This window comes from Esox lucius, chromosome 6 (assembly GCF_011004845.1).
Source record: "Esox lucius isolate fEsoLuc1 chromosome 6, fEsoLuc1.pri, whole genome shotgun sequence".
Classification (NCBI taxonomy): Eukaryota; Metazoa; Chordata; class Actinopteri; order Esociformes; family Esocidae; genus Esox; species Esox lucius.
In genome coordinates, this window is record NC_047574.1 from 10322931 (window position 1) to 10345756 (window position 22826).

Sequence of the window (22826 nt, forward strand, 5' to 3'; positions counted from 1 at the left end):
CCCAACTCATCCTCCTGGCAGCAGGCGGCCTATTGTTCAGAGGATCTGGCCATTAACCGAAAGGAGGCAAGGTGTAAAAAACTGTATGTCTGCCCATGACCACGACTGTTAACCCTGCCTTTTCCCAGGACGCCCGACGTGGCAAACTGCTGCATGTTATTTGGAGCGTTTGGGATAAAAGTCCCTCAGTCACAGCCCACCACCGCGTCACACCGCGCCACAATGCCCCACAGTTCGGTCTTGAAAAAAGCAAATACACCAAAGTTACAGCAGGACACAATTTAAATGAAGCAGCACACACACACACGCGTGACGGCTGGAGTAAGGCTTTGGTAGCGTTAGCCACAGCGATATTGAGGAGTCCCGCTCAGAGGATCAAGTCAGAGACCTACGCTTTGGGTTAGCAAATGTGTGGTGAGGCTGAGGGTGTAGGCCAACTGCTGTTTCACAGCTATCCGTGTACAGATGTCATTAGCAAGAATTGGGCTAACAACATCTGTACATGGCGCGTTGTGCATAAAGCTAGCTACTATTAACTTCTATGCTATGACTTACTACCAAGTCCACCTTTCAGAAACCTAGTATAAAAACCCACCAGGTTAGCATATACAGTTCAGTGAAATGAGCCACCCATATAAACAGTGGAGGCCATTATAATTCTCCACCTTCAACCCAGTCAGTAACCAATGTTATCTGTGATTACAGGAGTGACCCAACCTGTGTCTCCCTTCCCCATTCGTTCTCCTTCGCCGCCACTCACTGCCGTGTTTTTCCAACGGGGCCCTGAGACAGTATAAAGCTGTGGTTTCAAGCAGCAATTAGCAACAGTCTGTTCCTAATTTCCTTAATGGTTGTATTTGCATAAAGCCTGCCAGCCTCTTTCATTCATTATCCTGGGGAGGGTGATGCAGCGCCAAGTCAAGCTGCCTGGAGGCTCCAAATGTTCATCTGTCTCCACAAATGTTATTTAGTAACTGTTGTTTTCTTAGTCCCCTACAGATGCAAGCTGGATTTGTTCACATAGCTGATACAGAACGTCAAAGGACACTGTTGAAATTACATTTGGGGGAAAAGAAAAAAAATAGGGACATTTTGGTTGTATTTAAGTGAACTGAAATACAGTCTATTGATGTTTTGCTATATGCAGTGTTGGCATTCATTTTCATTAAATGATGTAATATTCTTAACATTGTTGTACCCTGGAGAAAAGATCAGATCATACTGGACTAGGACTCATCTGCTGTACAGATAATGTTTTCTCTGAGGAGTCGGTCTGCTGTACTGACCATGTTTTCTCTCAGGAGTCGATTAGCTGTACTGACCATGTTTTCTCTGAGAAGTCAATCTCTGTTCTGATCATGTACTGTCTGAGTTGATCTGCCGGGCTGATAATGTATTCTCTGACGAGTCAATCTTCTGTGCTGATAATGTATTCTCTGACGAGTCAATCTTCTGTGCTGATAATGTATCCTCTGAGGAATCAATCTGCTGTACTGATCACATTCTCCGTTTCAGGCGTCTGAATAGGAATCAACTGCAGCAGCTTCCAGAACTACTGTTCCAGAAGAACCCTGCCCTGTCACGCCTGTGAGTACACAGTTTATTCTAATGTCCTGCATACACTCTGTCCATTCCTATACACTCTCTGTCTCACTGTGGGCACACAACCTTTCTCTGTCCTGCTTGTGTAAGCATACCCATGGATTCTCCTTCTCAGTTTACCTGCCAACTGCAATGGAAGTCTGTGTGTGTGTCAGCGAAGACTGGATGAGTAGATATCCAGGAGGCCTTGGCAGGTTGGAGTGTGCTCTCTGAATGGTCGCCAGGTCCTCTGCAGGAGTCTGCCTGTGTGCTTGTACTTTCGTGTGGTCGTGTAGTTGTGTGGTCGTGTAGTTGTGTGGTCGTGTAGTTGCGTGTGCATAGACTGCTCATCGGATTGTGTGCATGTGTGTTAGTGCTTATAGTGCTTTGATGATGAGGAGTTGAGGATGATGGAATAGGAACATGCATATGTATACGTACAGATGGGATCATATTTCTGGAGAGGAATCACAACTGCTGCCAGAGGGGCCTACTCGTCTGAGCACCATTTCAGTTCAGTGTTTGGTGATCTGGTGCTTTTAAGGTCTCTCTATCACACACACACACACACACACACACACACACACACACACACACACACACACGCACACACACACACACACACACACACACACACACACACACACACACACACACACACACACGCACACACACACGCACACACACACGCGCCCCTGTGGTGTGACCATCTCAGAGTAAGCCTACATTTTAATGGCCGTTCCATAACAAGGTTCCTTTTTTCCCAGGATAATGAGTGTCCCTGTTGCTTACCGCTTCAGCTTACCTGCTGCTACATCTGGGAGTAATGAAGTACTGCACTGACACGGAAAAATCATTTCCCTCTCCATGTCTCCTGTCCCTTTTCCCAGTGCCATTACCCCCACTCGTTGTGTCCTAACCCTTCCCCAGCCACGTCCAGTCTAGTCCAGGGGCCCTCACCTTTCAATGTCAAGGACCCCTAAATATTACGAGCCTCTCGACGACAACCCCTGACCAACATGCTGCCAGTTAGGCTTCTGAGGGGCAGCATGCGGTTGTTATAATCCTGCTTTTCTATGTCCTGTGGATTCTGCCACAAAGCTGAGACAACAAAATGGCACGGTTTTTAGAGTGAGTGTCCCGCTTTTTCGCCAATTTTGCCTTGCCAGGCCACATTCATTCTCTGTATAACGGTTAAACCAGACCAGAGAGGTCACCTAACGCCACTTAAACGACTCCCAAATGCTGGGCTGATGAAAATCACAAAGGCTGCTTTAGCCTTGAACAATAGAGTTGTGAATGGGCAGTGTTGAATGTGCGTGTGTGTGTGTGTGTGTGTCTGTGTGTGAAAGACAGCTTTCCTTGGTAATTCTGTACTGTTCTTCTACAGCTGTCCAAGCAGTCAACCAGGAGAGGCCAGAGGATGGTCAAGAGCCATTGATTAGTCTATCAATCAGACCAAACTCAACAAACCAGCAGCTACAGGATTGGATTAACAGATCTCATAGCTCCCACTTCCACACTTCGATCTGTTCCTTATTTGCAGTACTAGGCGGCTTATTTTATTACTAATTCTCCTTTGCCTAAGAATGTTGAACACCTGTTTAGACTATCCACTTAGTAGGTGCCTTGTGTGCGTTGTATGTTCAGTGATTTATTGCTTATTCCATTGAGTTGACAAGGCCAAAGTCTGATAATGATCATGCCAGCCTATTTAAGCTGGAGGTGTATTTTTGCAGTGCTAATTTTAGCAGGCACTTCATTTCCTTACACTAGTCTATTGATAAAAAAAAGGAAATCTTGTGTCCATAGAACAAAATGTAAATTCACAGACACACAGTCAGTCCCAAATGTCTCTGCTTCAGTAGTCTTCTAAAAGACAGGGTTTAGTTCTATTAAACAGAGCAGAACCAGGACAAAGAGGTTTCCTGATGAGCTTGCAGCTTTTTAAATCATCAAGTAATCTCCATCTGTCCGTCACAACATGGTCCAGACAGACATGGTTAGGTTACAGCCATGAGAAAGAGCTTCGTGTACTGATACGCATTTCACTCCCACAGGAAGACTGACGGTGTGTGTGTGTTTCTGTCTTTGCACTTGCTCTAAGTGCTCACAGGGGCTTGTTAGGGTCTGTCTTTAATGGCCTTAACAAGGGGGTTAATGGGAAAGCCTCCTGCCCTCAGGTGGAACGCTAACACAGATGTTCTCACTCTCTCTCTCATCTCTCTCTCTTTACTTTCTTTCTCAAGTTCTCTCCAATTTCCTCTGCCCTTTTCTACCTCTCCCTCTGTCTTTCTTTTGTGTTATTGGCATCCACAGTTACTCTTTTGCTTATTTTCATTATTGCTCTTTCTCTGTCTCTCTTTCATTCTTTAAAGAAAGGGAGTTTGGGTACCTGTGTCATAGAAGGAGAACCTGCTGCAAGGATAGACAGAATGTGATGAGGGGGTGGACTACCGGAAGGAGGAAAGGGGTTAGCGGACTGCAATTGCCGTCCTATTTATATTAAATTATACCAGAGGATACGGGAGTTCAGGGTTACATGTATTTCCTCTCGTCTGGTTGAGGGCAGAGTCTGGCAGACACGTCTCAATGGAAGTAGTTAGTTGGCGATACAGAGTTGGGTAATGTAGTGGTGAACAGGACAATGACATAGACAGATAGACAGACTGGCAGTTGTAAAAATCTGCCTACCCATGAACCATTTCCAGGACAAATAGGGCTTGGTTAAATTTGGAAGAGAAAGGCTGTTGTTCTGGGTACCACTTAAATCTGAAGAATAGAGTAAGTTAGTTCTCTCCAAACAATCCCTGCAGCGACTAATTGTGTAGCAACTCAGTGTGTAACTTAATCTGTCTGTAGCTAACTTTCTTTATAGCTAGCTCTCTCTTTCTGAAGCTAACCATCAGTGTAGCTACCTGTCTGTGTAACCAAGCCTTTGTGTAGTTAATTCTGTAAATAGCTGTCTGTTTAGCTAGTTAGTGTAGCTAGCTATGTAGCTAACTCCATGTGTATTTAACTTTCTCTGAAATTAACTTTAGCTCTCTGTGCAGCTAACTCAATCTATAGCTAACACACACCCAGTTTCGCTCTCTCTCTCTCGCGCTCTCTGTGTGTGTGTTTGTGTGTGTTTGTGGTTACCTGAGAGATACACGTGATACTGACACATTATGAGCCAGAGCAGATAAGAGATCACTGGAAATAATTAGACATGATTGGAGATTATTAGAGATTGTTAAAGCGGTGTGATGGGTAATGGTAGTGGTACTGGGTAGTAGCCGGGAAAGCATGGGAACAGAAGAGAACTGGAGGAGCTGAGAAGAAAAACAGTGGAGTGTGGAGTGTAGGAACAATAACAGTGAAAGAGATGTATCCATCATCGTTAACAACCTGGTGTCTCCTCCTCTCATTCTCTCTCACTCCCCGCCCTCTGTCCCTGGTTCTCGGCAGCGCTGCTCTGTAATCTCCTCTCCTGGTCTGTAATTAGGCTCTGTTCACATTGTGAGAGCAGAATGAGGGGAGGGAAAGGGGGAGAAGGGGTGAAGGCCATGGAATCAGCACGAGAGGTACCCCCAGGGAACAGCATCTGGTTTGGAGGGGCTGAGGGGGAAGAGGAGGGGGGGAAAAAGAAGGGGGGAGTAAAAGGTCAGGGTCTCTCCTGGTCCCCATGTGCTGCTGCCGGTATTACTTAGTGTGACAGGAACACTGTGGGTTAACACTGTGGGTTAACACTGTGGGTTAACAGTAGCCTGGAGGAGCTCCAGAGGCCACCACACAGATGTCAGATCTTGGTTCGATAATACAGGAACAAGTGTTTAATCTAAGTGGCACTTGAAGGTGTGTTGAACAGGCCCGCCTGTCGTACCTTCTGATGGATATACAGCGCATAAGTGGATGGAGCGTTTGCACAGGTAGGGTCATAGGGACTTGTCTTTCTCCATGGACGTTGGGCCAGGTGCACCATGGGAGGGCTAGGTGTATGTCTGGGAAGGAGGAGACGGGCGGAGAGGAAGGGTGTGACCCCCTCCCACCCACCCACCCACCCACCGCCTGCACGCTGGGGGGTAAGGAATGGTAAAGAGGATGTGTGAGAGGGACGTTGGGGGAGAGTTGGGGGGTGGGCAAGAGGGGTGTGGTTGGTTGGTGCTTGTTTCCGTGCTAATGCTTGACAACAGGATTGGTCTGGTACACAAACCCTAACACAGACAGACAGAGTAACTCTGAAACTCATACACACACACACACACACACACACACACACACAGACACAAATACACATACTAATTACACCTTACAGCTTGCTAATGTGGGGATAGCAGGCATTCACCTGGGATTACACTTCTTCATGGGGATATTTTAGGAGATCAAAGGGATGCTTTAGCTGTGTGTTCATGCATCCTGGTCTTGTTATATTGGAATGACTATGTGTTTTCACCGTCTTTGGTTGGTGTTTGATGATGAGGGAATGTTTTGTCACTAGGACAGTCAGTGGGATTTTGTTATTGTTGGAATTTCTCTGTGTGTGTGTGTGTGTGTGTGTGTGTGTCTGTGTGGTTGGGCATGTTTTACTTACCTTCTGGGGACAAAATTCTGCAAAAGTCTGCATATAGTAGTAAGTAAAGTATAACATGAAAGATTTGCCGTATGGGGATGTTCTCACTAGGAAAACTAGATTTTCTGACTTAGGTGTTTGGTTTAGGGTGGAACTTCCAGTTAGGGCAAAGCATTATAGCTCGGTTAAGTTTCAATATTGCGGGTTAGGGTTAGGCATTTATGGCTTGGTTAAGTTTAGGTATAAAGGTCATGGTTCCTGCCTTCTTTTTCATTAGCTTTTGTTGGCTCTCCTGCTAATAATTAGCATATGGACAAACCTATGTGTGTGTGTACAGTCTTTACTATACTAGTGGTGACCCATAATGATATTATAACAAGGAATGTTTGTGGGGTTTAGGGATTATTTAGTATGTGCTGAAAGTTACAACTTGGGATAGGGATAGGACATAGGGTCAATGTTATTATCCCAGATAGTGAAATGCATAATGTTTGTGTGTGAGAAAAACTGTGTTCATCAAGAGTGTGTGTAGTTCAGTGTTTGCATGCGGTCTTAATAAATGCTATGTGATGTCACAATTTAATGTGGACATTTGATGTCTTGTCGACACACCTCTAGTTTGGACCTGATTTTGACGTTCCTGGCATTTTTCCATGCCGTCACATGTATATAAAAAAAAAAAGAGTATGAAACAGTACTAACTGAACTTACATGTTTTACATTCAACATCAGATATGCTACTGGCTTACATTGGATTCATCATTAGTGGTGGAGGAGTTTAGTAGACTGCTGCCTCATGCTCTTTAGCTCCTGGATAAATGCCGACCTGGATAAATGCCTGATATTTCAATGCAAATTATGAGATCAGCCTGCTTGATGGACTAGTGTGAACTGATGTTTGTGCTGTGCTCTAAAGCACATTTCAGATAGGTTTAACCGTCCGACTCTTTGGTTCAGGCTGGTTGTGATGCCTCTGAGCCAGCTCTGTCTGTTGGTCAGCCGAAACATGAACCGATCGCGGCTCGGTGGATGAGGAACATGCCTGTGCTGGCAGTGTGCTGATGGTGTTGGGCTGACCCCCCCCCCCCCCCCCCAATCCCGACCAAAGAACCAAACCACGTCTGTCAAAACCTGTTGGTCAAACCCATACTCTCTAGCCTTGTCAGTTAGTAAAATCTGTCAATGGGTTTTAATGGGATTGTGTGTGTGTGTGTGTGTTTGTGTGGACAGAGAAACAGAGAGTTAACCATCTGAAATGAGCGGAAGCCAAAAGGGGGTAATTTAAAAACCACCACGCCATCTGAAATATTCACTACCACAGCACACAGATCAACACAGAGAGAGAAAGAGAGAGAGAGGGGGAGAGAGAGAGAGAGAGAGAGAAAGAGAGAGAGAGAGAGGTTGAGGGAGGGGGAGGCAGTGCAGGTGAAAGAGAGAGCGAGGGAGAGAGAGTAAGGGAAGAGCAAGAGAGTGAGGGATTGAGCGGGGGTGAAAGAAATTGAGAGATAGCGTAGGTATTTATACTAACAATTCTTCTGCGTTGCTCATGAATAAATCATCCAATGGATCGAGGGTTGTTAAATATTCACGTTAAATCGCTGGGACATCAGTCCCCTGTGTGTGTGTGTACAAGTGTGTGTCCGTCCTCTGATTTGCACAGCTCCTGATAACTAAACTGTAGTCGTGATGCCCCAGATACATATCAGGCCAGACGTAACTTCAGTCATTGGCCCGGGGGGGGGGGGGGGGGTTTATGCCTGTGCGGGTGTGTGTGTGGGTGCAGTGGGACTGGCCTGGTTATTATGAATTGATACAGCATGAATAAGACATTACAGTGTGGTCTAGATCCGTCATCAGGATACACACACAGGGACTTCACTCATGGAGCGGTGTTGTGTGGGGGTGTTTGTGTGAGTGTGTGTCTGTCTTTGTGTGTGTGTGTGTCTGTCTGTCTTGTGCATGTGAGTGTGTCGGTGATAGCTGGTCTTGGCAGGGTATCTGATCGAAAGTGACTTACAGGACACACACGCACACACACACACACACACACACACATTGGCTTTTGCCTGCCTTTGTGGGGGCTGGTGGAATGCAGAGGTTTAAGCCAGGAATAACAGCCCATATAGGGCCAGCCCTGTGTGTGTGCGCAGTTTGGCTCTGGATCTCCGGGTGTCACCAGGCAGCACGCCACAGAGTCTTGCCCCAGCCACCCCTCCTCTCCCTGGGGTGAGGGCTCCTAACATCCCCTCTCCCTCCCTGGGTAGCCTACAGGAAGCTACAGCCTCAGCCTCCCAGCCCTCAGCTCTGCTCCCACTGCTACTGTCTGTCACAGGAACAAACTAATGGCAGGGTAAATCCCATACACGCGCGCACACACACACACCCTCACAGATGGCATGCATACCCATGGTCTGTTGGTACAGGCACATATGCACAAACAGCCAGCTCCGTCTCTGTTGCGGCCGAATTTCCCAAACTAAAGTGTCCTTCAAGAAACACACACGCACACATGCACACACACACACACACACAGGAGAGGGAGAGAAAGAGGGAGGATATGAGAGAGGGGAGGATAAAAGCACTTGAGAGAGAATAAGAGAGAAAGTGAATTAATGAGTGAGGCACAAGGCAAGGAGGAAGATAAGTGAGGGAGAGGAGGGATTATTTGACCCATCTAGAGGTCAATGAAAGTACGGTTTAAGTCGAGCAGAAGTGCAGGGGAGCAGAAGTGCAGGGGAGCTGAAGCGCAGGGCTGCAGAAGCGCAGGGCTGCAGAAGTGCAGGGGAGCAGAAGTGCAGTGGAGCAGAAGTGCAGTGGAGCAGAAGTGCAGGGGAGCAGAAGTGCAGGGCTGCAGAAGTGCAGGGGAGCAGAAGTGCAGGGGAGCAGAAGTGCAGGGGAGCTGAAGCGCAGGGCTGCAGAAGCGCAGGGCTGCAGAAGTGCAGGGGAGCAGAAGTGCAGTGGAGCAGAAGTGCAGTGGAGCAGAAGTGCAGGGGAGCAGAAGTGCAGGGCTGCAGAAGTGCAGGGGAGCAGAAGTGCAGGGGAGCAGAAGTGCAGGGGAGCAGAAGTGCAGGGCTGCAGAACAGATCCGGCTCAACCAGGCTGTTGAAATGGTCACGTGGACGTGTGACTGAACCCAATTTACACACAGGAAGTTGCAGAGTGTGAATGGTGAGTCAAATCAAGTTTAATAGATAGTTTTGTAGTTCACTTATAGTGTGTGTGTGTGTGTGTGTGTGTAATTACAGGTTTGTGGTTCATCCCTTTTGGAATCCTTCCTGCCTCCTGGCTGTGCCTCCAGGGTCTGTCTGTGTGTTTATGTTGGCTTCGTCATTCGCAGGTCCGTTCTTAAAACACCTCCAGGCGTCTCTTTGTTCTCATCATTCTAGATGATGACTCCCCCCCCCCCCCACCCCACCCCCACGGCCTTCAGAACAGCTCTGCGTGGCCGGGTGGATGCCTCTAAATGTGGGATGTTATCAGTGTGATTCACACCCCTGGGTCAGAGAACTGTAACCCCCACAGTGACCTCACCTACCTGGCTCCGTTTGTCCCATCTCTGCCCTAGGTTCGCCCAGTCTTTTGTATCTCTCTCAGTTTCTCTCTCCCTCTCTGTTGCTCCACCTGCACAATCTCTCAGTTCAATTTCAATTTAAAGTGGTTTTAAGGTCGAGGGAAGCACTGTCAACCAAGTTGCAAGTACAATAGCTATAATAAATTATAAATACTATATATGGTAGCTGTAATAACAACTGACCGCATATATACAAATCTGAAATTCTAAGTGACATTTACATGCATGTCTCAAAAAGGACTGAAGCCTTTTTGAATATTATAGGCTGTGCACGGTGTTGTAAAAATGGTTGTGTGTAAGAGTGACAAGGGAAAATAAATAATGACATGGACACGGGTTATGTTCACAGGGTTGTTTCAACTCCTGTGGTTGTTAGCTCTTCATGACAACGATGTCTGGCTTCTGTGATTACACGCTGTGATATTTCACCTGACAGATACAGGACTATATCACTTTTTGGTTTTAAATTCTCTAGGGGTCTGGATGATCTGAGTGACATACTGTGAGCATTTCTAATGTGGCTGTACATTTGGCAGGAGGTTTCTACTCCCGTAGTCTGACCAGGGTACTCTCCACAACCAGGTCTAACTGTGAATCACATTCTTTATAGCAAAGCCATGCTCACTGGATCTGTATGTGACAGGATTTCCCTCACTCTGTCTACTTGTTTGCCCATCTGTATGCCTCTCTATTATAGTGGATGGTAGGTGAACTCTCTGTTAGTCTGTCTGTCTATCTAGTAGAGGGGTTAGTAGGTGAACTCTCTCTATGTCTGTCAGTCTGTCTGTCTCTGTAGTTGTGGGCGTGGGAAGGTGAACCCTCCCTGTCAGTCTGACTGTCTCTGTAGTCAAGGGTATGGTAGGCAAACTCTCTGTCTGTCTAACACAACTATCTTCTTTCCCACCCTTTTCCAAAACAGGAAGTCTTTTACTGTTGGTTTGGTTCACATATCTGTGCCAAGTGCGTTAACTGTGTGTTTGTGTCTTTGTGTGGGCCTGTGTGTGTAGGTGTGTTTGTGCCTGTGTAGGTGTGTGTGTCTCTGTCAGGTTTACACCTCTTTGTGTTGCTCTCAGTACCAGTGTCAGTCCGTATCGGTCTAGCAATGTTTCACTGAGATGGTATTGTTAGTTCTTCACAGCACTATTGATCTCCTCTCAATTTCCCCTCTTTCCTCCCCCCCACTCTCTCTATCTCTCTCCCTCTCTCATACACACACACACACACACACACACACGCAAACAGCGCCCAAGTATTTGGCCTCTCTGACAATCCCGAGGACCCCTGCTGTGGTACCAGCATGGTACTCTGATCTCATTACACTCCCAGTGTGTGTGTGTGTGTGTGTGTGTGTGTGTGTGTGTGTGTTTGTTTGTGACAGAGAGATGTTCGGTGTAGGGGGCCTACCCCCCTGGCTGTGGAAAGTAGTCAGAATATCATTGGAGGACAGAATGGATTGTCACCTGCCTGCTGTGTCAACTGATACTGGACACACACGCCATCAGAAGCATACCTGCTTCACACCCTGTTCCCCTGCTGTTCACACATGCATCGGGTGGAGGTGAAAATTGGCTAAATCATTGTGTGTCTGTATCACTGGCCACACCAATCTAACACCTCAACGGGTCTGTTTTCTGCCAATGTCCAGAGGGGACAGAGAGAGGGATGGATGGAGAGGGGGGTCAAGGGAGGGAGGGAGGGAGGGAGGGAGGGAAAGATGGAGGGAGGGAGGGAGAGAGAATGATTAGCCAGACTGAGACATGAAATAAATGAATCTCCTCTGTGAGTATGAGATAGGACTGGCTGTTCTGTCCCTTTCTGTAGGAAAGGTCTGAGGCACCCGTGTTAACCCGAAGGCTGTTTCAGCACCTCGAAGCCAGGCTGTTCAGTGACATCAAGGAGAAGATGATAATGTCTCACTCCCTCTCACCGCCCCTCCCCCGCCCACACCCTCTATATTACCACTGTCCTCATTGCTTAGGCTGAAAACGAACTCCGCCTCTTAGCCCTTCTCTTTCCCTGCTACAAAAGGACTTATGTATGTCTCCCCTGTGGGGCCCCTGGACCTGTCTCACCGAGGAGTTTACAGGGGGGCCCCAAGCCCTTGTTTCACTGAGGGGTTTACAGGGGGGCCCCTGGCCCTTGTTTCACTGAGGGGTTTACAGGGGGGCCCCTGGCCCTTGTTTCACTGAGAGTTTACAGAGGGGCCACTAGCACTGTCTCACTGATGGGTTTACAGGGAGGTCCCTGGCCCTGGTCACTGAGGTTCTGACTGGGGGGCATCTGGGTCTGTCTCACTAAGGGTTTAATCGGGGCACCAGGCCCTGTCTCACTAAGGGGGTTTCCCGGGGGCCTCTGGCTCTGTCTCACTTATGAGTTTATAGGAGGGGCCCCTGGCCCTGACTCACTGAGGAGTTTTCGGGGGTCCCTGGTCACTGAGGTGTTTACTCGGGGGCCCCTGGCCCTGGTCACTGATGGGTTTACTGGGGGGCCCTAGCCCTGTCTCACTGAGGGGTTTACAGCCTGTGCAGCTTGGCCTCAGCCCCAGACTGTGGTAATGAGGTTGGGAAAGCAGATGAGAGGAGGGGATGGGGAGAGGAGAGATGAGGAGTGAGGGGGCTCCTCCTGGCTTTTGGTCTTTCATGTGGAGATTGAAGAAAGGAAAGGGGGACATTCACAGAAGCTCGGCTCATTCTAAGCTTCCTGCCTGATGACTGCTGGCCATAGAGATAGCTGTCGAACCTGGTGTTCTTCTCTACCTCTTTTAGTTAAACTGTCTTTTCTTTAAGCCTTACTTTTTTCATCATTTAGTGACTTCCCTCAAACCTTTCGTGTGTGTTTGTGCGTGTATGTGGGTGAGTGAGTGTGTGTGTGTGTGTGTGTGGGTGAGTGTGTGTGTATGTGGGTGAGTGTGTGGGTGTGTGTGTGTGTGTGTGTGTATGTATATGTTATGGTTGCTGTACCACTCATCTTGGAAGTGCCTGTAAGGTGAAACAAGTAACCTACATCCACTGACCTTCTTCATTAATACGCCATTTGTTTAATGTCGGTGGCGATATGTTTAACAATGTATCAAATGCACCTGGTATTGTTATAGTGGGAGGTCACAGGGTCAGCTACTAAGGTGCACGGTATGCAGCCTTCAAATGGCAGGGTCGTGGGGTCGTGGTGAGGTAAACCCTGTTGAAGAATGTGGTCTTTCTAACTTCAGTGCCTAAAAAGATGCTGTATTCTTTTAGTCTTACATGTACATTTGATTTGGGGATACAAATATTTGAAGTATTTACTGGGTGTGTGGGTGTGGGTGTTGGTGTGGCTGTGTGTCTATGGACACAGATGGTGTGAGTGGGGTGAGTTGTGGCATACCTCTGTTTCCCAAATATCTTCTCACAGGCCTCAGTGGATATTTACGACAGAGACGGCTGAGAGAGGTCACATGCTATCGCCCTGACAACGCAGGCGAGAGATAAAATGTGAGGGGAAACAGGGAGGTTGTGTCCTTGCCTAATCTCTTTTCTGTTTAAGGTGGATTGCACACGCATACTTTCTGAGGCATGGTTTGAATCAGAATATGGTTATTTGTTACATTTTATAATTTTTTATAAGTAATCTAATTGGTTTAAATTAGAATCACGAGTTCATAATTATTTTTGCTTTGTTCTTCTAAAGATAATTGTGTGGAAACCTGTCATTTAGCAGCTGTTACTTCACATTAATTAGTTATATTAATTTAGCCTTCATCTCCTCCGCCCTCTCTCCACAATATGCATCAGAGGCTCTTAATAAATGCCCTGCTACTCACAACATTTCACCCTAAATACAGAGTTAGCAGCCAATCGACCAGTAATAGTTACTGCACGCTTCTGGTTATTTTCCTGTGTTTTGTCTAGACTGCACTCTCAACTACAATGAACCATGTCATACCCAAGTGATTTGGACCCATCCCACTCTTTTTGAATAACAGTCCATTATTTAGTTCTCCTGGGTGGAGATTAAGTGTCCCCTGGTCCAAACAAAAGAGGCTGATGATCCAGAGAGGGACTGGAGAACGCTCAACACCATTTTGATTTCCAATGCTCTGCCTCAACACAGTTACCCAGCACTCCCCTAATCTCTTTATCAGTATTCACGCCTAGTAATTAATGACAGTATTGAGGGACATTATAATGGACTATATTTACACCTAGTAACTAGTGACAGTACTGAGGGACATTATAATGGACTATATTTACACCTAGTAACTAGTGACAGTACTGAGGGACATTATAATGGACTAATATTTACACCTAGTAACTAGTGACAGTACTGAGGGACATTATAATGGACTATATGTACACCTAGTAACTAGTGACAGTACTGAGGGACATTATAATGGACTAATATTTACACCTAGTAACTAGTGACAGTACTGAGGGACATTATAATGGACTATATTTACACCTAGTAACTAGTGACAGTACTGAGGGACATTATAATGGACTAATATTTACACCTAGTAACTAGTGACAATACTGAGGGACATTATAATGGACTAATATTTACACCTAGTAACTAGTGACAGTACTGAGGGACATTATAATGGACTAATATGTACACCTAGTAACTAGTGACAGTACTGAGGGACATTATGATGGACTATATGTACACCTAGTAACTAGTGACAGTACTGAGGGACATTATTATGGACTAATATTTACACCTAGTAACTAGTGACAGTACTGAGGGACATTATGATGGACTATATTTACACCTAGTAACTAGTGACAGTACTGAGAGACACTGTAATGGACTATATTTACACATACTAACTAGTGACAGTACTGAGGGACATTGTAATGGACTATATTTACACCTAGTAACTAGTGACAGTACTGAGGGACATTATGATGGACTATATTTACACCTAGTAACTAGTGACAGTACTGAGAGACACTGTAATGGACTATATTCACACCTAGTAACTAGTGTGTGGCTGTAGGTGAGACTGGCTGGTCTCTATGACTGGCTATTGAGTTATGACCCCTGACTGATCAAATTCCTCCTCAAGGCAGTGGGACGGACCAGGAGCTGGAGGTCTATGAGACACTGGAATTCCACACACACTCACACACACCCATTTCCTTTCCCATGTAAGGTAAACTCCTCAACCTTGACTGGCCTGCTTCTTCGCTACTCCTCACTTCCACTGGTTATTTAGGCTAGTGTGTGTGTTTGTGTTTTCCTAGCTTCGCTAGGCCAGCGTGCCGCCCGGTGGCTGTGGTTTTAGGCAGAGTGAGGCAAGTGGGATCCATGGAGGTCCTGGTCTATAAAGTCCCTGTACAGAGAAACGGCTGTTCAGTCCAGACAAAGAGTTTTCACATGAACAAGCTAACATACTGCCTGATAGACAGGCCAACATGCAGTATTTCCTTTACAATGATTACCATCATCCAACCTTCTCTTCTTTCTGTTGCTCTGTTAAAAGACTTGTCATTGCTTTGGTGGCTCAGTGTGAATTCAATATATTCCTACTTTGTAATAATGATGTATTTAAGTTCTTATGCTGTGTTACTACCGATTTAGTGAGCTGAATAGAATATAGGGGAAAACTAGAGTCACATGCTATACTATATTTGCTTGTCTCCATTTCACCAGTGACCTCTTAATGTATGTGTGTATATATATTAGCATATTTTATTTCACATTTTCACATTTTATGTAGCATTGATCAGTGGCAAAAACATATTATATTGATTTTGTTTTCATGTTATGACACAATGAAATATGTCACAGTCCAAGGGGGGTGAATACTTTTGATAGCAACTCAAAAATGTTATGCATTGACTAATGTTACTATGGATACGATTTACCGCCTGTTTTTTTCTGTGTCTTAACCTTCCTGTCTTTGTGTCTGTATATATTAACCTGGGAGACGTGGATATACATTAGCTGTGCTAGTACACAGGATCTACCACCATTATAGCTGGAATGGTTATGTGGTGAAACAGCCATGTCGACCTATATGTTACTGCAAAGAAACCAAAAATCCCAGCTTGGTTTACATGACAGGGCCGGGAAGAATATACAATATGCTGTTTAACACTCTCGCGCACACTGTGTTTCTATCTCTCTGGCTGAGATACCGTGTGTTGGGGAGAGCTGTCTCACAGTTATTTTGTTCTCTTTGTCCATTGAGACGTAAGACTGGTTCTGTGCTGACTGTGTTATCCTGGTCTGTAGCCAGTTGGGTGTGTTGTTGTAACTCTTTTAGACGGTGACAGGCCAGTATGGCCCTTCTAAAGCTCAGGCCTCCTCAAACACTTAGAGGGGCTTTACCCACTGATGGATCAATCTGAAAGAGATGTCTTAGTTGAGCAGAACTGAACAACATCAAAATGTTCTGCTGAACGGTTTAAGGGCGCAATTACTTCATTAGTCATCATCGGCATTTTAGATTTTTCTCTCTCCAAACTGTCTCTCTCTCCTTCTGAGTTCTGAGCTCAAGCCGGTATCTGTGTCTCAGTTGAGCGACCTCTTTCAAAAGAAGAGTTAAGAAGACTTAAACATCCTAGCAGGGTGATTTCCAGGCTATACTTAATACCTCCTCTCTATTCGGTATGATAGGTCCTCAAGGGAAGACCCGAGATCTGAACCCTTCTCCTCCTGTATCACTGGTTCAGAGAGTCAGTTTCAGGACTCCTACCGTCTGTGATGTTTTGACCTGCAGTGTTTAGCCAACCCGCCTTGAGCCCAGAGATGTGAATCTCCTGGCTTGTTTTCCCAGAGACCTCTTTGTGACACGGTTAAAGATATGTCCCAATACTATTCCCATCACCCCACCCCGTCCCTAGAGAAAAGCATGGCCTTTGCACAGCGCATGCCGTTTCCACGGCTCCCATTGTTCCCTGGTTGCTAGGCAATGACTGGGGCCTCATTTGGTCACCGTGGTTACGGAGGGGGCCTGGGTATTTGGTTAGGGGTCAGGCCTGACAGAGGTGGCATAATGGAGGTGTACGTGTGTGTGTGTGTGCTTGTGTATGCACGTTTGTGTGCGCGCGCGCACGTCTGCGTCCGTTGGTGTGTCTGGTTCGGGGTCAGGCGTGACAGAGGTGGAACAATGGAGAGGGGTGGGATCGTTCCCTCCTCTGTCATTTATAAGGCTATTCACTCCCTTCTACCTCTGTCTCACACACCCACTCCCTCGCTTCTGGCAGGCGAGGCCAGGAGGCAGGCATGGGGGTGGCCGTAGCGAGGGGGTGGAAGGGGAGAGCAGGACAGGGCCAGAGAAAAGGGGGGAGGGTCAATTAGGAGACTGGTTAGTCTCTTTATGACAGTCAGTCTGAATGTTACAGATGGGAATGGAACACATCGGCACAATATTTCACCAGAACATGGGATGTCCCACAGAAGGCAGTGCTCCTTCTGGTCTACATGATCCCATCTCATCTCCTTACTGGGGTCATATTTTCGGACCGCAATTCCACTGTTGCATATGACACCCATGTCAACCATGTCCAACAGTCTGGATGAGGTGAAATGTTGGATGCAGAACAAGTCCTACAACTCAGTAGCAGCAAGACTGAAGCAATTGGGATAGGTACCCTACAGCACATCAGTAACTCTTAGCCACATCATTCCCCTCTTATCAGTCATCACCAACCTCATCATTCCCCTTTCCTCAGTCATCACCACCTCATCATTCCCCTCAGTCATCACCAACCTCATCATTCCCCTCTCCTCAGTCATCTCCAACCTGGTAATATCCCTCTCCTCAGTCATAACTCAGTTCAGTCATCACCAACCTCATCATTCCCCTCAGTCATCACCAACCTCATCATTCCCCTCTCCTCAGTCATCTCCAACCTGGTAATATCCCTCTCCTCAGTCATAACTCAGTTCAGTCATACCAACCTCATCATTCCCCTCAGTCATCACCAACCTCATCATTCCCCTCTCCTCAGTCATCACCAACCTCATCATTCCCCTCAGTTATCACCAATTTCATCATTCCCCTCTCCTCAGTCCTCATCAACCTCATCATTCCCCTCAGTCATTACCAACCTCATCATTCCCCTCAGTCATCACCAACCTCATTATTCCCCTCTCCTCAGTCATCTCCAACCTGAGAACATTTCTCTCCTCAGTCATAACTCATTTCAGTCATCACCAATCTCATTATTCCCCTCTCCTCAGTCATAACCAACCTCATACTTTCTCTTTTCAGTAATCACCAACCTGGATGTGAAATTTGACCCTAGTCTCTCTCTTAAGCCCACATTTGTAATCAAAACGCTCTCTCACCTTTTTCTGAATATTATCCACACATTGGTTTTCTCTAGAATTGATTTTCAAAATTCAATACTTAAGGGCCTGCCTGCCAACTCAATGAATAATATAATATCCTCACTGACCTCCATTGGCTTTCTTCCCCTTATGTGTTCTTAGTATATGTATAAATACACATGGTTGTATGAATTCTGAGTAGATAATTATTATAATTACTATTAGTGTTTTATTTGTCCAGGTTCACAGTGTGGATGACATCAGTATGAGTCCCATTACATCCCTGATTAGAAATTACGCCTCTTTTTCTCTTTCTCTCCCATCTCTCATTGCTTCCTCTGACTTCAATTCTATTCCCCCATATCTGTCTTCCTCCAACCTCAATTCTCTCTTTTTCTCTGCTTCATCTCTCTATGGGAGAGTGTCTTTGTTCCCTCTTGCTGAATTCCGATCTTCAATCGTCAGGCTGTCTGTGACTGGCTCCGACTTGGAGTACCCTGGAGTGGCTTTCACCGCCCTGGACACATACGCACACTCTACGTTTGTTTCAGAAGCCGGGGCAATCGGGAGGAAAGAGGAAAACAGCGATTTTTTGGAAGAATACGTTTTTATTCAAATGACATGCTCATTACAGAGTGGATGGAGAGAGTTTACAGTATATCATGGCTTCACGCATCTTCCCATTCCCCCCTTTTCTCTTTGTCTTCCTCTCCTCATTCCTCCTCTTCCTCCTTTCTCTCCGTATATATTTTTATGATAACGGTTTATGTGCCCTGCATCCTTGACCAATGAAGAGCGGGTATTTGTCACGCTGTCAGTGAAAGAATATCTTCCCGGGTCATTATTTGGTGACTGTAATCTTAACAGCTCATTCGCATAGGTCGATGTTATCAGCACCCTTCATGAGACGCCCATTGTTGTCTTGGTGATGGTTCCACTGATCCAGTGTGAGGGGGTGTGTGCCGAGGTTGGATTCTCAACCGGTTCACCTGGCCAGGGGCATAAAGGGAGGAACAGTGGCTGGGTGTGGGGCTCTAGCATCGTTCCACCAGGAAGGCCACATCAGTTTCATCCACTGAACCAACATCCATCCATCTCTCCATCCAACTCTCCCTGCATCCTCTAGTACTCTCTATCCCACTCTTCTAAACCCCCCCCCCCCCGTCTTTCTGTTTCTCCCCTGGGTAATTAAGCCGGATGTGACTATATGTCTGTTATAGTCGTTAATGTAATTAGTGTGTGTGTGTGTGTATTCAGTAATATGATTGTGTTGTGGTCCTAGAAACCTCAGAGGAAACAACGGCAATGTCTTACCCCACATTAAAATGTAGAAATTACTTGATTAAGGAGAGATGACTCACTGCGTGTGTGTGTGTGATGCATGTCGCCCACACATAAGCATATATTTTCCTGTAATTGTCTCTCCTCTATTCTTTCAACTCCTCTCTCCCTTTCACCTTCTAGAGGCTGTAATATGGGAGGCTATGCCAGTCAATCTCTCCCTTTCACCTCCTAGAGGCTGTAATATGGGAGGCTATGCCAGTCAATCCCTCCCTTTCACCTCCTCTGCCCTCCTCTCCTCTCCTTTCTCCCCCGGTCTATCTCTCCCCTCCTCTCTTATTCCTTCTCTCCCCTCTGCTGTCTCCCTTCTTCTGTCTCCTCTCTCATTCCATCTCTCTCCTTTTCTCCCACTCCTTCTCCCCTCTCCTCCGTCTGACTCCCTCTCTCCCCTCCTCTGTCCCCTTCCCCAGTCTCCTCTATCAACCCCCCACGCTCCTCCGCTGTCTCCTCACCCTGTCTCCTCCGTCTGACTCCCTCTCTCTCCTCCTCTGTCCCCTGCACATTGACACGATGTGGGTCATGTTTCTGTTTTCTCTGTCCTATTCGTCTGTCCTGCCAGTAGCAGCCTAACACCCTGACCGCTGGATTTAACACTCCACGCGTGTCCACGGGAAAACCTATTCCCCGTGGGATGTGTCTTTCTAGCCAGTTCTCTGTAAAAGGTGTGAAGGGATGTGAAGCATCCACGGCAGTGCCAATCGGTGTTGGTTACGATGGATACAGCACGCCCACCCACACTTGGCACGGGAAAGGGCACGGCAATATCTGGGTGTGGTACTGACACAGGCACCAGCTATTGAGCTCAGCACAGATGGACGTGTATATTAGGCATTTATCCAGTTGCCTAAAACGTAAGGAGGTCAGGGGTCATAAACGGGGGGGGGGGGGGGTTAAGCCAGGGGGTCGCAAAGGTTGTAAGTTTGACCCGCGAAGCACGATGGATGTGTTTCTGTTTTTGCCCTGGCACTTCCATATTGCTGAGGAGTCATTCATATACCTTGAATACTAACATGAGCTGCCAGATCATGCTGCGTAATTATTCTCCCCTGGAATTACTGCGCTCACTGTATCCGGCTCGGACCGGGGTCAGTTTCATTTCAATTCAGCCGTTCTCCGGAAGTGAATTGAATAGGAGAACCACTTTTCATTTTCATCCGCAGTGCTTTTCAATTCATCTCTAGCGCTGAACTGAAATGGGATTGACCCCTCCCCTGGCATCCAAGCCATCTGAAGGACAAACCGCTGGTGCTCTTAGTGTCATTGTTGATGGGCTGGTAACCTTTCTTTGTAAGCGTGTTTGGAGTTGTAACCTTTCTTTAGTGTGTCAGTGTATGTGAATGTGTGTGTCTGTGTATCTGGTGTGGCGTGACTCGGTTTCGTCATAAATCACTGTCAAATGCCAATGACATGAACAAAGCCCTGTGCCTGACTGGATAATGACTCTGTTTGTGGCTGCGTGAGGGCATGTCTCTGGGTGTCAGTCTCCACAGACCCAGACCTTCATTAGGCCCTCAATGCCAAACCTTCCCGCAGAGTTTAGGAAAATTCACTGAGTGTGAGACGGGCTTGATTCTTTCAGATGAATATTACAGGCCGCGTCGTACCGGGTGAGACATCGATCTCACTGAAGGAGAGAGGGATCGTTGGATGGATGGATGGATGGAGGAATGTATGACAAAAGGGAGGAGTGGAAGGGAGTAGGGATGGATTGCAGTTGACCACTGGTGCTTGGATGAATTAACAGAATTTGTCACTGTGTGTGTGCATGTGTGTGTGTGTGTGTGTGCGTGTGTGTGCGTCAGAGGAAAGACACATGGGGGGCTGTTAAATAAATGATATTTGAAATGAGAACAGCTCTCTGTGGACCAACTCTGGTTTAGTTGCTTAGAAGTGGCTGTTTAGAACATACACAGGCGCACATGCAAGCACGCGCACGCACACACCCGCGCACGCACACACACAGCGTCCGTTGCATTCCTTTACCCTCTAAATCCCTGCTAGGATGGCAGGAGGCTGCGTTACAGAGTTAAGCTAAGTAAACAGGGATAAGGAGAGGGATTTACCCTGCTTTAGAAGGAGGAAACGGACGAGGACCCAGGGTTTACCCCTGAATCTCTGCAGGTCCCAACAGGAAGCAGAGTTTAGGAACCAAGCTGTTTGTGCGGTGACTCCTGGTTGCTGTAACATATCATTTGCCTCTGTCATGTTCCTTTGGAATGGAAGGCTTCTCTTCTGGAAACACTTTAAATTGAATGGCGTGTGTCTGTGTGTGTGTGTGTCTGTGTCTGTGTGGGTGTGTGAATGTCTGTGGGTGTATGTATGTTTGTGTGTATGTGTTGCGTGTGTGTGTCAGGGAAAGGACAGAGGCTATGGAAAGGATTCCCACAGTCACTCTTATGGATTCCTTATTAGTGTCAGTTTAACATTATCACATTTTTTAATACTTAATATTTACTTAATACTTTTTAATTTAAATCAGATTAATTTAAATCTCTTATGTAATAATATATGTATGAGTTACTAATATTGTTATTGTCTTTCTTTGATTTAGCAACAGTGGCCCTTTCAGTCATTCTAGCAGAGAGAAATAGAGAGACAGACAGAGGGAACAGACTGGGAGAAAGAGTAAAGGAGATGTAACACGGCAGGAGTTTTAATTACAGACAGATGAATCTTCTCTTGAAATATTAAGAATTGAAATGAGCTCTTGGTGTGCTAACATTAGATTTTTGCCAGACTGCCAGTGTAGATGTGTGTGCGTGTATGTTTATCCTTGTACGTGTGTTTGTGCTGTATCTCTATTGATCCTGTTGATTTCAGCATCAAGGTTACTACAGATTGTGTTGCTTGGCAGCTATTTATATTTATATGCTCAGGACGCTCTTTATGACAGACAATGTCATGAGGAAGATCTTTATGACAGACAGAATGCCATGAGGAAAATCTTTATGACAGACAGAATGCCATGAGGAAAATCTTTATGACAGAATGTCCTGAGGGGGGCCTTTTTTTTTTACAGACAATATGTCCTGAGGAAGGTCTTTATGACAGACAGAATGTCCAGAGGAAGGTCTTTATGACAGACAGAATGTCCAGAGGAAGGTCTTTATGACAGACAGAATGTCCAGAGGAAGGTCTTTATGACAGACTGAATGTCTAGTGGAAGGTCTTTATGAAAGACAGAATGTCCTGAGGAAGGTCTTTATGACCAACAGGATGTCCTGAGGAAGGTCTTTATGACAGACAGAATGTCCTGAGGAAGGTCTTTATGGCAGACTGAATGTCTAGTGGAAGGTCTTTATGACAGACCAAATGTCTAGTGGAAGGTCTTTATGAAAGACAGAATGTCCCGAGGAAGGTCTTTATGACAAACAGGATGTCCTGAGGAAGGTCTTTATGACAGACAGAATATCCAGAGGAAGGTCTTTATGACAAACAGGATGTCCTGAGGAAGGTCTTTATGACAGACAGAATATCCAGAGGAAGGTCTTTATGACAAACAGGATGTCCTGAGGAAGGTCT

The 22826-nt window shown here is 46.3% G+C and overlaps 1 protein-coding gene across 8 annotated transcripts in view; it reads left to right on the forward strand.

Moving 5' to 3' along the window:
- Positions 1 to 22826, forward strand: part of LOC105021377 (slit homolog 1 protein) — a 106629-nt gene that overhangs the window by 17652 nt on the left and 66151 nt on the right. For all 8 annotated transcript variants that reach the window (XM_010889006.4, XM_010889010.5, XM_010889012.4 and 5 more), the window contains one exon: positions 1516 to 1587. In XM_010889006.4, the coding sequence (XP_010887308.2) occupies positions 1516 to 1587 (72 nt within the window). The remainder of the gene's footprint in view (positions 1 to 1515; positions 1588 to 22826) is intronic.